The sequence below is a fragment of the Sphaerodactylus townsendi genome, linkage group LG10, assembly GCF_021028975.2.
Source record: "Sphaerodactylus townsendi isolate TG3544 linkage group LG10, MPM_Stown_v2.3, whole genome shotgun sequence".
NCBI lineage: Eukaryota > Metazoa > Chordata > Lepidosauria > Squamata > Sphaerodactylidae > Sphaerodactylus > Sphaerodactylus townsendi.
The window spans coordinates 44,868,999-44,888,655 of NC_059434.1; the positions used below are offsets into that span (position 1 = coordinate 44,868,999).

A 19,657-nucleotide genomic window follows, 5' to 3' on the forward strand; every position below is an offset into this window, starting at 1 on the left:
TATGAGTGAAGGCGACCCCATGGAGGAAAGTGTTTAGAGCTTTAAGGGTCAGAACCAGCTCTCTGAATTGCTATCAGACACAAACTGGTTGCTAGCACAAGTCATATAAAGTTGTAGAACGATGATCAAGTGGTGAGTCTCCACATTCTGGCAACTGCACTCTATGTCACCTAAAACTTCTGAACATGTTTCAAAGACAATCTAATATACAACATGTTACAGCATCTGTCCCAATGTTACCAAGATATCTGTAACAGAAAAGAACTGCCTTGAGTCCCAGTGGAAAAGGTGGAGTATAAATAATTTAAATAAATAAATAAATGCCTTGTTTCACCCTCTGCCATTATAAACAACATACCATGAAATCAACTAGTAAAGCTTTTTGCAGGATTGGAAAAAAACTGTCACCTACTAGTCTCTTCAGACTGGACATCTGTCAATGGTGCAGGATCTGAAACTGCTGAAAAAGATGGTAAGCTTTGCTGTGCTATTAACTTTATCAGCCTATGGGAGACTACTGTGGACTTAAGCACCCTGCATATCTGTTAAAAAAGCCCTTGATCCTGCTGAAGGTGCAAATTTGCATCTAGAAGTGCATCTCTTTAAAGTTTTTTTAAAAAATTATAAATACAAATTAACAAAACAGAAAAAATAATTTGGAGTCCAATCATAGCTATAGTTAGTTCTAGTGACTAACAGTGCAGTTTCGGAGGGAGACGCATTGGAAATGGTATGACCCTTGTGCCAGCATCAGTACAGATTGTGCCTGCAAAATGGGCATGGATGCCAATGCAGGGCACTTCAGATGGTGCAGGTCATGCCAGTGTTCCAGGGGTGTTCCCAGAGGTGGAGATGACTTTAGTCAGTTTCCTGTGGACTCTCAATCTGGGAACAACCCCTTTTGCCAATGTGGACTTCTGTCTGCAAAAAGGCAGAGTGACTCAGATTTGCAGGATGACTGGGATTTCTGCCATTTTTCTTGCTTTCCGCACCACCTGAACCCCTTCAGAGGCAGTGTGGCTGCACTGCAGCGGCACCAACCCCTGTCACTGCAAAACATGGATTGGGCTGATAGAGATGAAACCAAATTATACATTAAAGGTTATATAAAAATTAAAAAATCACCTTTTTGTAAATAGAAAGAAATTAACAAAACAGAAAAAAGAAACCAGAATCAAATCATAATCACAGTTCATTTTAAAGACTAAGAGACAAATCCAATTCTACATGTAATATTAAATAACAATGCAAAAATTATGAATTATGTCTATACTTAATATAAATTCTAATAATCCAAAGTATATAAGATTTTCTAAAAAACTGATAAATGTCTTCTATTATAACTTTCCAATTTTTTTCTCACAAAATTAAAATTTATGCCCTAGAAAATGCAAGAGAAATTTTTCATGAAAAAAATCCAGTCTATATTTTAAGGAGAGATAATAATCTTTGGTGACAAAAATGTGGTAATGGAACCTGCATCTGCATCCGTGCTCCCTCCCCCCCAAGACAGAGCTTAAAAACAACAAAGGATGCAGACCTCTCAAAAATGTGCTTACTAATATGGAAATGCTACAGTTAGAAGATGCATGGTGGATTAAAAATATGAATTCTAGAGATTGTTCTTCTCTGATAGACATCAGTCATATTCAAGGACAGATATGTGTTGGATATCTAAAATCTTCATCATCAATCTAGAGAGTGTGAATATACAACTGAAAATTTTTGCAAATCACAATCCAATAGAAGTAATTTCACATCAAAACAGAGTCAGAGAGGGAAGATGGAAATTAAATGATAATCTTTTAATACAAGAGAAAGTAAAGAACTGTAGAAAAGATTTAGAATTTTTCAAACTTAATATTACAGCATTCCTTAATATTACAGTTAGGGTTACCTTAGTGTTTTGCAACTGCAGTCCAAGAAACTTGTTTCAGAACAGCTCAATTCTGTCTTTTCTCATTCATCTTCTCTGTGCTGGGTTCTGGTCTCTCTTGGGCTTCCAACTTGCAGGTGGGGCCTGGAGCCCTCCCAGATCCTAGTTCAACACCTTAACCACCACAGTGCACTGGATCTCACAATTTTGGATAGTTTAGCAAAAGGGACAATTGCTCTGGCCATTGGTTCTTTCAGTATAGATGCCACTCTTTAGACAATAAGCAGAATTGCTCATTCAGCAGTCAAACAATAATATGGCCAGTGGAGCAAGCAAGGGAGAGAACCTAGTCCTAAAAGAGATAATTTATTAACCCTAAAAGTCAGTAATATCCATAAGATGTTCCATAAGATGTTTTCACAGAGTAGAACAAATAGGTCTCATTTTATAATCAACTTGCTATTCCAAATATTTTAGCTGAGAACTGAACATGCCTTAAGCAATACCAGTTCAAAAGCTGTATAATACAAGCCCGATTTAACAAAGCAGTATTTGGATTTGAACCTGATTTCACAAGGATACACTATCAGAAAGAGCTTTGCTCAAAAGGAACGTTTAAAGCTACACCAAACAATTCATAGAGCAGAAAAACTATAACAAATGCCAAGCCATGATTTGCATCAGTATTCACACAAAATAAAAACCATCCAGACATTTTCAGTGCCTGAGGTCTAACATTTCTTGGCATCATCATCTTGAGTTGCTGTTAAATTAGGCTTGTACTGTAGAATTTATGGTTACACTGCTGGTTTATAAGCACTGAACTATGAGCAAAACTTTTCCACATATTGATGGAGAGTAAGGTGTGGCTTATGGGCAAAGTTCTTTCCACACTCCAAGCATTAATACGGTTTCTACCCAGTGTGGATTCGTTGATGAACAGTTGGGTCACTAGAGTAAGAAAAGCCCTTTCCACATTCCAGGCATTTATATGGTTTCTTCCCAGTATGGATACATTGATGGGCAGTAAGCAGTGAGCTCCAAGTAAAGCTCTTTCCACAATCCAAGCATTTATATGGTTTCTCCCCAGTGTGGATTCGTTGATGAACTGCAAGGTGTGAAGCCTGACGAAAGCTCTTTTCACAATCCAAGCATTTATATGGTTTCTCCCCAGTGTGGATTCTTTGATGAACAGTTAGGTGACTAGTGTCGGGAAAGCCCTTTCCACATTCCAAGCATTTATATGGTTTCACCCCAGTGTGGATTCGTTGATGAACTGTAAGATGTGAAGAGTGACGAAAGCTCTTTTCACAATGCAAGCATTTATACGGTTTCTCCCCAGTGTGGGTTCTTTGATGAACAGTTAGGTGACTAGTGTCGGGAAAGCCCTTTCCACATTCCAAGCATTTATATGGTTTCTCCCCAGTGTGGATTCGTTGATGAACTGTAAGATGTGAAGAGTGACGAAAGCTCTTTTCACAATGCAAGCATTTATGTGGTTTCTCCCCAGTGTGGATTCGTTGATGAACAGTTAGGCCACTATTGTCGGAAAAGCCCTTTCCACATTCCAGGCATTTATATGGTTTCTCCCCAGTGTGGATACACTGATGGGCAGTAAGCAGCGAGCTCCTAACAAAACTCTTTTCACAATCCAAGCATTTATGTGGTCTCTCCCTAGTGTGGATACGTTGATGTCGTGTAAGATGTGACCTCTGAGCAAACTTCTTTCCACACAGACATTTATGTTTCTTCTCCCCACTGTGGATTCGCTGATGAATAGCAAGGAGGGAATTCTTAGCAAATCTTTTTCCATACTTCAGGCATTTATGTGTCTCCTCTTTGTGGAGCTGTTGATGAACAGGATGGTCTTCCTTCTGACCCAAGCTCCTTCTACTCTCGGAGCAGTTATTAGGTTTTCTCCATGTGTTAATTCTATGGTATGTTTTAAACACCTGAGATTCATTCCCCTGAGAGGAAGAGCATTCATTCTGCCTCTTCCAGTTTGTGGCACCATTTCTTTTCTGCTGTTTTTTATCAAGTTGATGTTGTGATCCTCCCTTGGACTTATTCTGGGAATTATCAGGCTCTGCAATAAAGAGTAAAGACTTGTAAGATCTTTAGTGCAAAGCAGAATCAGGTAAAGAAGGCTATTAACTACTGTTAATAATGACAAAACAGGAATCACTTGAAGGAGGGGATAAGTCCTGCCCCATATTAAATCAGTTGTTAAGGCTTCCTTGGATGATTCCATCAGAGACAAGGTAGCCCAGTGAAACCGCCATGATTAGAGGCAGTCTCTCTGAAGAGAGGGGCTTTGGATCAGCTTCTGTGCTTGTGAACATTCCATGAAATCTAGTTGGCAACGATGTGAAATGGAAGGATAGACTAAAGGGACCTTTGGCCAATTTTTCCTGTATTCAAACAGAAAACTGACTGCTTTCATTGGAGAGTGAATTTGGAGCAAAGCTATACTCCTGAATGATGGAAACCCAAACTGAGCTCCAAACGTATAAAGCTCAACATACTCTCCACCCCCAGTAAGTTTGGTCTCCCAAGCCCTGTGTTCTATGGCTGAGGCAGGTGATGCATAGACACTGGGTATTTTCAGTGGTGGGTCCTCACCTGGGGAATAAGTCTCCCCTTTAAAAAAACAATTTTTATTATTTTCCAATGAAAGAATTACAAAAAAATTACAAATTATAAAAAATTACAAAACCCCCCAAACATATAACAATATATAAACCAAGATAAACTATATATCAAACTTAAGTATAAAATGGATCTGCTTTCATAATCATCAGTAGCAAGACAGCTATCATTCATTCTTATTTACTTTATATAACATTCAACTATAAATTTTACTGGCAATTGTTAGCATGGCCTTCATCCCCTGCCTTATGAAACATTGGATTTCATATTATTTTTCATACTGTGTGATACAAAATGCCTGTTTCCATGTTTGTATGGGTGGATAGCAGAGTGTCCAAGCTGAAAGCAAGCCTAAAGCAAAACAGTCTGTTTGCAGAGATTAGATCTGTGAGTTACTCCAGTGATACAACCTGGACGCCTCACAACAGGGACATGAATCTTTGACTATCCCACCCTGCCAGAGTACTCCGTTAACATAATGGAATCTGTACACCACACCTCACCACACCTGCTTTTGGAAGCCAGTAGCTCTTGAAAGAACATTTCTCTACACAATTGCCTCTTCCTTGCATTTCCCCCACCTTTCAAATATGATCTCCCTAACAACAAGATCCCTTCCTGATTCACTCAAGCCTCAGCCAAATTTGAAATCTTAAGGCAGAGACTTTAGGAAGTACCTCTGCATAAACCATTCATGGTATCACTGATATAATCTAGGACCAATTGACCCCATTGTCCCGGGAAGTTGACAATAGATAAAGCTGCTAATTAGCTCAAGCCCTGCAAGTCCAGCAGGGAAACCCCAAGCAGTTGCAGAAACAAAACCTAATGCAAAGGGTCTCTTTTCCCGCCAAACCAGCGATCCACCCTATAAAAGTCCTGCTCACCTTAAGCCCATTGCTCATTTCTAACCTGAACCTCTCTTGGTCACGTTGGTGTGAGACACGATATCATCCTTCGCATTGGGTTTCTATCCTGGCATAGAGATCCTCACCTTCTTCCAGAACTTCTCTGCAGATTTAGGTAACGTATCAGTCCCCTGCTTCCCTAACTCCCATTCTATCATCCAACCTATCTCTTTCCTCCCTGTTTATATACTTAGGAACTGTGTGTATGTGCCTTAATGGCTCACTGTATGATTGCTTGCAAACAAAATTTATATAAAATATTTAAACTGCAATTTGGTCTTTTGTGAATTCTCTGCGGAAATTTAGGGTTTCAAGCCGTTTCTGGTATAGTCTAAAAAGATCCCTTTCCAGCCTGCCTCTCGCATTGCCAAGCCAAGTAATTCCCCATTGCTATAAAAAAATAAGTTCTTATACTGTTAAGATTGGTAACACAATGTTGTCTTAAAACCACTTAACAAAAATACTAAATAAAAAGTAACTTCATCCATTGTTTGAAGAGTAGCTTCATCAATCATTTGGTTGTGTAAATATTATCAGCCTGATTCTTCCTATGAATTTGATATGCTTGTAATAATAATTCCCTTAGAGCTCAGCTGGAGTTTACTGTCCTATCTTATCATAGCAAGGATCATATTGTCATCTTCTAACCTGAGGAGTGTTTTTGGGAGAGATTTTTGGGATAACTCAGTGGTTTTCTATGGTATTTCTGTACCCTTGGCTTTCATAAACTGATCAGAACTTAGGGTTCTATGTAATTTTTTTTATCGTTGAACCAACTTGAGTAGGTATGTGGAAAGGCAACATATAAATAAATCAATGTGCATTAAAGGAAGAGCAGGTGGTGTGTGTGAAGTGTGAAGTGAACATTTTCAGTGGTGACTCCTCCTCTGAGGAATGACACTTCTCTTGAAGCTCAACTAGAGCTTACTTTCCTATCTTTCCACAGCAAGGCACAACCAGGCCTTAACTTCAAGGATGATCAATCTAGCTCTTTTGTTGACTTCTAACATGAAGAATTTTCTCCAAAGAGATTTTTGAAGTAACTCAGTGGCTATTCCATGGTGCTTCTGTTCTGCGGACTTTTATAAATTGATTGTTGAGGCAGAATTTAGGGTTTTATCTTTTTATTTTTGAGTCAACTTGAGCAGGTATGTGGAGAAGCAACATATAATAAATCGATGTGCATTAAAGCCAAGGATTCTGTAAACATTTCCCACCATGCTTCGGTATAAACAAACCAGCATTTTGTTCCCCATTTTAACTTCTCTTTCAAACTTGAGAATGCTTTCCTGTACATTCTCTGGATGTTGCCACTTGAGAAATCCCTCCGTTCTCTAGCTGGGAAAATTTAGCAGAAGAAAACTTTAGCCATTTCTACCATACAGTAAGAAGATACCTGCTGATTTCTCTCTTTCTCCTGTATCTTGGACAGGCAAGTCTCCTACTTCTTCTAGTGGAAAATCGAGTTTGGGAATCAGAAGTCCTTTATTGAAGGGGAAAAAATAGACCAGTGACTTCCACACATTCCCATTCCAAAAAATAATCATATTTTTAAACAAACTCTGAATCCAGACAGTCACCAGATCACAGTATCTTAGCCCCCATCCAAGGCAAGCAGAATCCAACATCCCAGTCTACTGTGACTCTGAAGAAGGCTCCTAAGAGCTCCTCTCCCTTTGAAGAGACCCTAGTTAGGAATAGGTGGTGATCTATCCCCCAAAACATTTGCATTTTTTAAATGGATGGATATGTCTTTTGATGGAGGACATTTTTTATACCACTCAGCCTGAAGAGTTCAGGATAGTATACATTCTCTTCCCTTTCTTGCCAGAATAGAACAGGAAAACAGCACCTGCCCATTAAAATTCAACAGAAACCAGACCAGCAAGAAATCAGCAAGTGATATCAAATTTCTTCTGCTAGAATCCTGTTTTTCTTGGATTGTTCTTCAGGGTTCTGCTGCCATGTTTTACTGAACCTATGAGTCAGGCATACTTTGGTGTAAGTAGAATGAACACAGCCTAAGGACTTCAATTGATCCTTTTTGCCCAGTCCACATTTTATCCTCCTCAATTCCTATGAGAGGCCACCCAGAGGGAAAGTGTTTTTACCATACATCAAGGGAATCCCTAGGGGAGGGAAGGGAAGGGTGGCATGGAAAGGAAGGGGAAGGAGGGAGGGCAGAGAGGGAGGGATGGGAAAAAATGCTACTAGAACACAGTCATACTGCCCAGAAACCACACAACACCCCAGTGATTCTGGCCGTGAAAGCCCTCTACACCACACTGATACTAACAGAGTCCAGTAAGACTGAAGACCACCCCACGGTGTTTGGATAATCTACATTCCCCTATCAAGAGTCTCCAATGGAAGAGCTCATCAGGGGCCTTGCTGGTGGAAGGTCTTGTCAAGTGGGAGCCAACTTATGAAAACTTTGTAGAGTTTTCAAGCCAACAGATAGACAGAGGTGGTTTGCCATTGTCTGCCTCTGCATAGTGAGCCTGGACTTTCCCTGCTGGTCACCCATTCAAGTTCCAAACTCTGCTCAGCTTCCGAGAGCTGGTGAGCTGGGCTAGCCTGAACCATCCAAATAAGTTTGGGGTCCTTCTTAGAATGAATGGCTTCTGTCCACACCATCTAGGAGTCCAGGGAAAAAGAGCCTTACCGAGAGAGGCCACATTCTGACAACTGTCGTGCATAACCTCCTTGTGAAGCTTTCTTTGGTCTGGATCTAGCAGAGCCCACTCCTCCTCAGAGAAATGAACAGACACCTCCTCAAAGGTCACCAGACCCTGAAAACAGAAACAAAGAAATACGCTTCTGTCTTCACGGATGTTCTAAGGGAAATCCAAAAAATCCTTCTAAGGGAAATCCAAAAGGACTATAATAAGATGTTGATGTAGGGATTCAAATCTCCATCACACAATTTCATTTTCTATTCAGCATGCAGCACAGATAACAGTTGAAGGAAGGGATAGAGAGGGATTCTTCCCAGCCTAGGGAGGAGTGGGGAGAGGCACTCAGGGGCAAGAGCCAGAATTCCGCACTTACCAGATCAGTCTGCATAGAAACTGCTTTCTCTCTGCCCCAAAGAGATGGCAAAGAATGTAGGGAACCACCTGGAAGGATGAGAAGGTTAATGGACGGCATTCCTTACTTTCCTAGTACATTGCATCTCAGTTCCTTAATAAGGAGGGGAATAAGATTCTCCCCATCTTCACGCATGATTGAAACTATCCTAGCCTCCTGATAATTTTTTGTTTCCACTCTTTTATCATATCTAATCTTCGGACAATTACTAGATACAAAACTATGGCCTGGCTTTTCAATTGTCCAGAATTCACAGAACTAAGAGTGAAAAACTCTGAAATGCAGGAAATTGGCAGTTCTAAACCAACCGCCAGAACCGCACCTCCCGCATTCCAAAACCTCTTTGCAGGTTGGCAAGGCCATCATCTATGCAACAAGGCAGCCTTGCTATCAGTGAAAAACTTAGAGTTCCCCTCTTGACACCCCAGCTAGGCAACAAGGGAAGATACCATTGACACATCCTCTTGCTTAAGTTTGTCCATCTTTTCCTTTTCAATCTACAATCCCAGACCAACTGCGTTATTTTGTCTCACCAGGAATCTTTGTCATATAATTCAAATGCAGTCACTATCAGTTGTAGTCTGTGGATTGCCTGATGTTATAAGGTCTTCTAATCTGATTACTGACCTACTGAAAAGTGTTTTTATGATATGTCTACTCTGGCTTGACTATCTGGTATTTGGAGGGCTATTCAAAGCCCCTAAAGCATTTTTATAATGAATGTGGCCTGATTAGGATTGCCAGCTCCAGATTTTGGGATGGAGCATTGGGAAGGTAAGTGGTTGGGGAGGGAAACAACCTGGGTGTGGCATGGTGTCATACAACTCATCCTCAGAACCAGACAAATGACACCAAATGACAACCAGACAAATAAAACCCCTGTCTCCTTGAAGAAAAGGACTGCTTTGGAGGGTGGACTCCAAATGGCATTGTATTCAGTTGAGTCCTCCCCACACCCAAACCCTCGCCTTCCCAGGGCTCCATCCTGAAATCTCCAGGAATTTTCCTATCTGGAGCTGGCGACCCGCAGGGATAAATTATCTCTATTGCTGAGAAATCTGTTGTGATTCTAGGAGACCTTCAGTTCCCCACCTGGAGATTGGCAATTCTACAGTGAGAGAAGGAAGCAGGAAGAGGGGATTGGTTATAGGGGCTTTCAGGAACAGGAAACAGAAAAGAGTTAGGAGGGGAAAATGAGATGTATCTTGCATGAGGCTCCCTGGCCACCAGTCAAAATTGGAGGGGAGAGGAAGAGTTTCCAGACTCAGACCAGCAAACTCCTGGGGATGAGGGGGTGGAGTCAGGGGAGGACAGGGGCCTCACTGTGGTACAATGCCATAGATTCCACCCTACAAAGCATCCATTTTCTCCAGAGGAAAACTTGTCTCCATATTCTGGAGCTGTAATTCCAGGAAAGCTCCAGCTCTCATCTGGAGGCTGACATCCCTTTTCCCAAAAGACCTTGCAGGTTCTCACTTGTAGATAATAACAGTCACACAATATCATATTAATAGAAAATGAGATTAGTGATCCAAGACTATTTTTGGATAAAACTTTTCATACCCTGGCACGTAATGTGTAGTCAGACAGGATATAATTTTTGAGCCCCAATTGCCGCCTTCTGCCACCATCCTTTTGAGGTCTGCCAACACTGCATACCCCTTGCTTTCTTGAAGACTGCATAGCAAAAACCTCTTGACTTATTAATATTGGACGACAGTGATTGGGCCACTATGGAATAACAACTCCAGAAAGCTCATGACTTTGGAACTATTTTTACTGGTCCAATGCACTCTTTTCACAATTTCTACACCATTCTTGCAACATTTGACATCACTGCTCATCATCTGTGTTTATTCTCAGCTCCCATACTGTGTTCCTCCAATTATCTTGCAGCAAAATTAACAGAATTTCTAAATGTAGAAGCTGGAACAGGGCATCTTTTCCACACAGGATCAGGAAGAGACAGCATAAAAGCAGTCCACCTATACTCAAGACGGATATCCAGTGGGAACCACATCCCTTTCAACCTTACCTGGAAAAGATGATCCATGGTAACTTTCCCATGTGAGCATTTCCTGCACCTGAAAAAGAAGGGGGAGAGGTCCCAGAAAGGGGAGGCTGATGAGAAAAAGAAGAGGAAAGCAGGCTACAACCAAGATGAAAGCATCTCACCTGCTGATTCTGATTCTTGTCCTCTGCCTGGCTCAAGAGGAATCCTTCTGCCAGAGCCACCGCCTGGGAAGTGGTCTCTGGCCTGCATTCCCTGACCCAGTTCCTCATTTCTGAGGGCAGGATGGCCAGGAACTGCTCCAGGATCACCAGGTCCAGCATCTCCTTCTTGCTGAGCCTTTCTGGCTTCAGCCACTGATGGCAAAGATAGTAGAGTCGGCTGCAAATCTCTCGGGGGGCCCCAGCCTCCTGGTAGCAGAACTGCCTGAATTGCATGACTAGAGGGAGGACATCATTGTCTCCTGGGCTCTTCTGACCTCTTTCTTCCCACAGTTCCTTTCTGCTCCCAGCCTCGATGGCATCAGGGCCTTTCTTTGTTTCTGTACCAACTGAGTCTGGGTCTCCCAGCATCCTTCTTTCCTCTCCAAACATACTTCACTGCAATGCTGCTGAGGAGCTGGAAAGAGGAAGGAAGAAGAAGAAGAAAACCACTAAGAGTCGAAGAGGTCTTGGATGGCCCAGTGATGCCACACACCACTGAAGGACATTCAAGGAGCCACTGAGAAGCCAGCACCGCTCCAGAGGATCCAGAGAAGAGAAAGGAAGAGCTATTCTGTGCCTGGTAGGATCCCAACACACAGAATTCTTTCAAACCTTGTCATGAAATGTATAGACAAAAACTGCAAATAGAGTGATGTTTAAAGAGGACTGAATGCCAAGTAAAAAATGGGGATTTTGAAAGGTACATTTTTATTAAGGAGGTTTTTAAGATATTTATAGGATGCTTTCAGTCTGAAAGTTGTTATTCATTTTTAGCTGCTCCATGATCTATGTTCTTATGCTCTGGAGGGGAGTAGGTTTGTGCTCGATTTCAATTATTCACTGATAAGCTTTTTATTATATTTTGCTTTTTTGCACACCTCAGACAGGTTCCCTGGGGAGACAGCATTAAAATTATCTAAATAATAACATCAATATATTTATCCTGAAAGAAAGCAAAGCAGCGATCTTTATAAATTTGTTGCTAATATGGGAAACTCAAGGCCGACTGTGGAGAACTCGGCAGTTGATAAAGAAAGGTCTGGATCATCCCAAGTGTCCCTGACCCCAGGAGGGGCATTAGCAAAGGCCTCCCAAGTCTGCCAAAAGAACATCTGCTGCTGTCAGGAGTAAAGAGGCAGAATTGTATCCCCAGTAAGCCACAAGAGAACAGACAGGGGAACCCTCCAAAAAACGCAACTGCATGGAAACCTCCCCCTCCGGAAAACTTTTGTGACCCCGCCTCCCACCAGGCTCTGGAAAGAATCACAGAGTAAAGTGCCCCAAAAGAGGGGATTTTGCTAGAGAGTCTGGAGACAGCTGAGGAACGCGCAGAAGAAGCCAAGAAGAGCAGAAGGTGCAGCAGAGACCGGATGAGTCTCAGCCTCCGGGCAAGAAACAGCTGCCGGAGAGTAAATTGGGAGGAAAAGGCTCTGCAACAGTAAAATATTCTGGCTTCATTATGGAAACTGGAAGGGGTTTATCCTGCAGGGCTTTTTGCAACACCCCAAAATGCAGCAAATTCCCCCCTCCGCAATCTGAATTATTCCACGCTCGAAAGCACAGGGTATTTTGCATAGCGAATCTTCTATTATTGCTCACCTATTTCTTTATGTTTTGCTTCTTCTACCATCGCTCCTCTGCCTCCCTTTCATTCAAAGGCATTAGCCAACCACCAGGCAGCTGGGTCAGTTCAGCCGGAAGTGTACAAAGTCACGTGCCTGTCTCAGCCTAGACCTCTCTAGTAAGGGTGACTCCTTCTCCTTAACCCTTGGATGGCCTCGCTACACTGACTCATCACTTCGCCCTTCGAGAGGCTTCACCAGTTATATATATAATTGGAAAAGTGGTGGGCAGGGAAGAAGAAGAGGATCCCCCAGACCTTGAAGCCCGACTCCCTCCCACGAACATTTGCCCTCCTCATAGCAGTGGGGACTACCCAAGGGAGCTGGGTGGGAAAGGTTTCTCCCCACTCAGGCCCGATTCCTGCTTCCCTATTCAGGCTCCTTTGATTCTCCCTTTGCGTTGGGAGTGTGTGAAGTGCCTGAGACAGCTTCCATTTCTCCGTTAGCTTTTCCATTCGGGCCACAGCACCTTCTTGGCTTTCCCCCAGCCCATTCGGCCACACTTAAGAAGCAATATGACATAAGCGGTGCACCTTTCGCAGCAGTTCACCGCTTATAAGCATTGTTCTTTGCCAGTCCTGGCCTTTAGAGAGGATGGAGTTCTACAGGAATAGGAGGAGGCAGCGGCAGTGTTGGAAGGAGAGGAGGTGGCGTTGCCAAGTTCTGACACACAGATGTATGTATCTGAATTGTTGGCAGTGTATTACAGTCAAATTGTGTTGGGTGTTCAGGATTTGGCAACCTTCTCAAGTGCAGCTGCCTGCTGTGCCTCTAGCAGCAAACTAACGTGCAGAATTATTAGGTTAAGTTTCCCCCAACATTTACATTGAAAATTAGTGGAAGGATTCCAAGAATACAAGGGTCTTTTTTATAAGTAAAATGTCTTGCCCCTAGCATGTCAGAAGTGCACACATTTCAAAGGATGATTCTGCATGGGCCAAGTAAAACAGCTTGGGGCCCTTTTAAAAAGCATTTTGAAGGGGAGTTCCCTCAGAACCCGCTCCCAGAATGCTGATAACCCATTTTAGTGGCCAGAACCCAGGTTAAATGAAAATCACTAATTTAATGACTTATTTTCATTAACCTGAGTTGCAAACACTTCCTGCTTGCTTGCCCTAAAGCTGTTTTTAAAAACAGACCAGGGAGGGGACACATCCTATGCCATGTGTTTTCAAGTATCAGTTGTTAAAAATAGCAGTGTGGCAGCTACTAAAATTTTGCTCAAAGCTTACAAACCATTAAAAAACTCTGTGGAAAAGCACTGGCTTCCTGATGATTGGTGCCTTCAAGCAGGGATGGGGAACCAGCAGGGAATGAATTACAAATACACATGTCATCTGATGAGAAATGACAACAAGCTGACATTGCAAGGAAAGAATATGCTTTCAACTTTTGCTAGTCACTCAGTGCCTTTGGATTATGAGGACTCCAGTGGCAATGGGGACCATTGGGAGGTAACACTTTGAGGTGTCAGCAGTAGCATAGCGCCAAGAAGGTGGAGTGTGTGATGCACCAGGTGCGCGCCGGTGTGGGGACGTTCCAGGGCATGGTGGGGGTGGGCAGGGTTGCATGGTGCACACATGCCCCAGACGCAGTTCCCCCTCGTTCCGACCCTGGTTGTCAGACCGGGCAGGTAGGTTCGGGAGCCAGTGAGAAAGGCAGTGAAAGTGAAAAACAGCAGGGCTTGACTGGAAATGAGTCCTGCATGGCAATTTGTTGAGGGTTTGTCATCACAACATTTGAAAGCTTAGACAATTGTAGGTTAGGATGTGCAATCATGCTTCCATTATTCCTTGTGGGCCATTATTTGGGGTAACTGCTCTGGCGCCCAGAGAAAAGTCATCTTAAATGCATGGTGCAGGTGGTGCATGGAAATTTCAAGGATCGGGATTAAGGTATGAAATTCACTGCAAACGTCATTAAAAAAAAAAAGGAATCTACATTATTCTAGTAACTCTCAGATCTCCCGAAACACAAATCCATGGGTGTGATGTTGTGGTTGCATTGCTTAGCTTCTTAATGGGATTATCACCATCCTATATGGAATCAGTGCAACAGCAAACAAGAATTATAGAGTCTGGATACCTAAACAAAAACAGTACTTTATCTATTGGAGAGAATGAACTTGTATGTGCTACTGAGGGAAAGCACAACAATGTTAATATTAATTATAGAAGGATGCAGATAATATTAAGGCTTTTAGGAAAGACACCTACTATATTTACAGTGCATCGCAGTAATGCATCCTGAGCATCTGGCTTGTACAGGCTCGTGAAATCACCACATCAAACTCGTAGATTTGTGTTTTGCCTCCCAACACCTACCATTGCCGCCAGACTCCTCAAACACTCCCCATCGCAATCAGACTCCTCACAAAAAAAATCCCCCTGGTAACAGTCCCTTTCGCTGCCCATTGGCTGCCAAACCTACCCACATGCCCCAACACCATCCTCCCAACCAAACCAAGCCCTACTAAGCACCGGCAGTGAGCCCCCGATGCTCCACAGGGCCTGCCAGAAGCCCCCATTTCCTCTCCATCCATCTTGCGCCTGCAACTACCAAGCCAGGCCCTGAGAGAACTGGTGATGAGCAGCCAATGCTCTGTAGTGCCTGGAAGAACTTCCCATCCCCCTGAATAGCAACTTCCATCCCTCAAACAGCAAGGCAGGTAGCAGCGCCTTTCGACCCACTGCCCCCTGCCCCAGACCACCTCACTTCTCTGCTCATCCTCTCCCAGCCTTCTAACACAGTCTACTTCCTCCTTGGCTCAAGCCTCCCCACTCCCCCAACCACACTCTTCTAGTCCCCAAGCAGTAATCTGGGCCACCAGCACAGCACCTTGCTTCCCACTGCTCCTCCGGCCAAGACCAAGTCTCCTCATTCCACCCTCCCCAAGCATCACCATTTTTCTCTCACACCACTCCAAACATCCCCATCCCCTCCTCCATCAGCCTTCCATACTTACTGGACTCCTGCCATCAGACAATTATCAATAGGCAAGAAGCAGTCCATCCAGGGGGAGTGAGTGAGCAAGCCTTCGGTAAAGCCCATTGCGGGAGGAAATGCTTGCTCACCTCCCCTTCCTGGAGCCCACTGCATTCAATCAGGTGTTGAATTCAGGGCGAACCTAACTTAAACAGTGCTCAAGCCTCAACCCGGGTGCTGTACCCCCCTCCCCACAGTCTGGGGCACACCTTGGGTGCCCTGCTCCTACCCCAAGAGCAGAGCGCTACTGCTGAGTATTTCCAAGTGTCTGGGCACTTAGTAGGTTCCAGCGAACCTTCAGGGTGGTGGCAACAGAAGTTGGCAGAAATTGTGTTTAGAGGGAGGCCAAATTAGGTAAAGAGTGGGTGGTGGTGACAGCAGCACAAGCCTGCCAGAGGCATCCCCACCGCACACCAGAGAACCTGGTCAAGAGCACCCCCAGGAAAGGAAGACAATGTGTCTCACCTCACACACTCTTTCCCCTGACCCAGCATACATGGGTGGGTAGAAAGTTTGCTGACCTCCTAAGGCCAAATGAGTGAGGAGACACGCACACACAGAGGGAGGCTCAGGGAGTCTGGTGACTGCATGACCTGCCTGCATGTGTGTGCACACGTCTGCATATGTGCACCTCTATGTCCATGCAAGTGGGGTGGGTAGGCAGTGAGCAGGGAGAGCAAAGGGTAAGCGGGGCAGGCAGGCAGGGCAGGGAGCTGGGCACATGAGTGAGTGGAGCAGGCAAGCAAGCAGGCGGTTGAGCTAGCAACCAACTGCACCCCCAAGTGACCTGGGTCTCAAACCCCCTCATGTCCCCTCCCAGATATGCCGTTGCTTAGATGTGTTTGAAACTGAAGAAATATAGAATAAACTAAGGTTTTTTAAAATAGAGACACTTTGAATATGCAAACAAACCCAGACGATATCTGGCACACTATTTAAGGAAATAAACGTAAGAAGGGAAATGGAATTACACATGTAGAAAAAGAGATACAGGAACAGTTTTCTCTGATTCGTTCAGAATCATACAGAAAAAATATGCTGATGAAAGATGGAATGGAGGAGATATAATGGAGGAGAATATAAAGGCAATACATACTGAGAATGATGAATATTCATAATATAAATTATAATAATTAAAATGTGTATAAAGCACACTGAAATGACTTCCATTATAATTTTCTAATTTTTTCCTCACAAAATATTCTATTGACATATAATCATTTTTCATAATGTGATTATTAATGTGTTTGTTTCCTTTTGACACCTTTTTCATTCTAATATATATCATCATGGTTAATGATAATTTATATATATAATTTCAACAATAACCTTCACTTTTCACTATTATTCTTTTACTTTTGTCATATTATAAGTAATATGGTTTCTATTTATCTTGAAATTCTTTAAATGGTCACTTATTCACAAAGTTTGTTTATTTTACCATTGTTGCGTATTCCACTAGTTTATTTTCCCAATTTTCTTGGGCATTCTTCTGCCTTCCATTTCGTTGCAAGTACTCTGGCCACCATTATCAAATATTGAAACAATTGTTCTGACATTTTTGGAGTACTTTTTGGCAATATTCCAAACACAGTCTTAGCATCCATTTGATGTTTAAGATTTTCTTACTTTCTGCATAAATCTCTTTCCAGAATGTTTTAACTTTTCTATGTATTCACCACATATGATAAAGAGAACCATCCATCCATTGAAAGTATAATTGCCCTTGTATTTATTTATTTTTTGCCTTTTGCCTTTATTTTTTGCCAAACTTAATTTCTCCTTGCATGAGTATCATGTCAGTGTTTTTCACCACATTCTTACCATACTCAGCCATTATAGGTGACATAGGTGAAGATATTAGAGACCTAATTTTTTTTCGTGGAGTTTCTGAAATTTTAAACAATCCATCCCTGATTACATGGCATTTATTTTGTACTATATTTTTTCCTCACTGATTTTTCTGTCCGTAACAAATTGTGTAGCCCTTCTTTTAAATCTGACACTTCTAATGTTATTACTCTGTGGTTTGGGTTTCTAATCCAAACCACAATCCAAATAAGATTATATATTCATTTTTAAGTGGAAATTCTTCCTAACCACTACATTTTAAAAATTTGGACCATCCTTGCATATCCTCTTGTATCTTCATCTGTTCATTTTATAATTATCTTTAAATAGTGTTTCATTTTGTCCAATTCCTAAATATTTAACTGGATTTAAGGTTACATGGCAACCTGTAACATTACTAATATATTAACTATAGCAGGGAGTTCTTTGCTTTTTCAAGACTAACTATTTTAGGCAATTGCTACACAAGGAAGTGAGTATTCAACATTGCTACAAAGTATAGGAAAGAATGAATAACAGAGTTCTGCAGTGCGACATCAGCTATGACTAGAAGTTCAAACAAGAACTTCATGTTTCTGATCAGTACATGTTCCCCTAAACCTGTTAGCAGAAGAATTCAAGAAGAGTACATAATAGTGATGTTGTTTTATTGCACACAGAGGACAATATTCTTCTAAACAATAGTTTTCTAAATTCAAGTCACGTCGTATATGCAATGTTTTCTAAATCGATTGATGTCCCATCCAGTAAATTTTGCCTTATTTGTGTTTTCAGTCATTTCCTAGTTGATTGTGCTGCAGCAATAGTTATTCCCAAACAATTGAGTTTGTTGTAGACTCTGTCCTCACCCAAATGCAAAGCTTGTACAAATATTTGAGCTGATAATTTATCTTGCCTTGCACTGGTGTATCAGATCTTTGTTTACCAAAATGAGTTCACTGCTCTTCTGCTCAAGGTAAAGTATACACTGCAATCTTTTTTGAATGAAGAACTAGATGCTAACCTTTTATAAAGTTACCAAAGTCCTCCACATATCTGTAAATCAACAAAGCAATATCATGAAGTTTTACCTTAAAATCTGGGGCACAAAAGAAAGAAAATTAAATGTTAAACTTGTTACCACATTTTTAATTGTCATGTCTGTACGGCTCCAAAAGAATGGAATAAGCATGTACACAAATTACATGTCATGTGTAAATACTACAGCTAGATAAACTAGTAATAATATATCAGATTGTAAGCAAGAATGGCTTGAGCACTCCAGAAAGCTCATGATTGTATTTTAGCATCTGGTATTAGTGATTCTCCCCCTTTAATTACATATACAATAGTCCCATTGGAATGAAACCTGTGTTATTATTAGGAGGTGGGAACATCACTGCATTCAGTTAGAAGTTTTACATGCCTGGAACTAGATGACAGGCCATAGTCCACTTACCCACTTGCCCACTTTTCACATGTGGGGCACTGACCCTAGACAGCTTTTCTGCCTTTGATTGCTCATGTTTCTCCCACACTCACACTCCATGAGCTGGGAATAGAAACATATATAGAACAATAGACTAGCAGTGCAATCCTAAGAAATACTTATGCATAGGATTGTGCTGTAAGGGTAGAAAGGCACAGAAGGAAGGATGGTTCAGAATTCATCCTGCATGCTCCTTTAAATGTTACAATAAACCCCCCATATCCCTGTTTTACTTGCAAATGGGGTAGAGACAGTGGTGGTATCCAAAAATTTTAGTAACAGGTTCCCATGGTGGTGGGATTCAAACTGTGGGGTAGCGCCAATGGGGCAGGCCGTGGCACGATGGGGGTGTGGCCGGGCATTCAGGGGGTGGGGCATTCCTGGGTGGGACTGTGGCAAGGACGCAGCCGCTGCGCCAGTCCTTGGGCGGGAAACGAATGCACGCAGGCGCAGGCTGCCATGCACGCCGGTGCACCTCCTGCTAGACTGCTTCAAGTTCTGTGCGCTACTGCTGAGAGGAGGGGCGTAACTAAGGCAAAAATCACATGGCAAAATCACCAATTAGTAACCCCCTCTCGGCACACACAAATAATTAGTAACCCACTCTCGGGAACCTGTGAGAACCTGCTGGATCCCACCTCTGGGTAGAGACACATGAAAAAAGATGTCTATCACCATGATTTCTAGTTTGACACTAAAAGTGGAACAATATTCATTATTGGTATTGCTAGGTGATGTAAACTGCAGAGAACAAACAGAATCAAAATGGAATTGTTAATATTCAAAATGGCCCCAAAGAAACCCATTGCAATATGTTTCCATGACTATATCAATTACATGTTGGAGGCTAAGTGCAGTAGGAAGCCAGCCCTGCACCACTTAGTTGCAGCTTTGGGAGGGTCGTACATGGAACAGTAAGGGAGGTAGGGGACACCTGCTTAGCCAGCCAGGTCAGCTGACCCAATCCTGGCAATCAGTAGGGTAACAGATGTCA

The 19,657-nt window shown here is 42.4% G+C and overlaps 1 protein-coding gene across 4 annotated transcripts in view; it reads right to left on the reverse strand.

The window, feature by feature from the left end:
* Window positions 1-1,790: 1,790 nt before the first annotated feature.
* Window positions 1,791-19,657, reverse strand: part of LOC125440094 (zinc finger protein 436-like) — a 28,516-nt gene continuing 10,649 nt past the window's right edge. Inside the window, exons 2-9 of one of the 4 annotated variants that reach the window (XM_048509665.1) lie at window positions 15,487-15,490; window positions 12,337-12,342; window positions 10,699-11,152; window positions 10,559-10,607; window positions 8,485-8,552; window positions 8,099-8,225; window positions 6,830-6,916; window positions 1,791-3,962 (exon numbers count right to left, since the gene is read on the reverse strand). In XM_048509665.1, the coding sequence (XP_048365622.1) occupies window positions 2,791-3,962; window positions 6,830-6,916; window positions 8,099-8,225; window positions 8,485-8,552; window positions 10,559-10,607; window positions 10,699-11,127 (1,932 nt within the window). In that variant the 5' untranslated portion in view covers window positions 11,128-11,152; window positions 12,337-12,342; window positions 15,487-15,490 and the 3' untranslated portion in view covers window positions 1,791-2,790. Of the gene's footprint in view, window positions 3,963-6,829; window positions 6,917-8,098; window positions 8,226-8,484; window positions 8,553-10,558; window positions 10,608-10,698; window positions 11,153-12,336; window positions 12,439-15,486; window positions 15,491-19,657 lie in introns of those variants that run through there. The other 3 variants (XM_048509667.1, XM_048509664.1, XM_048509666.1) reach the window with 3 other exon arrangements.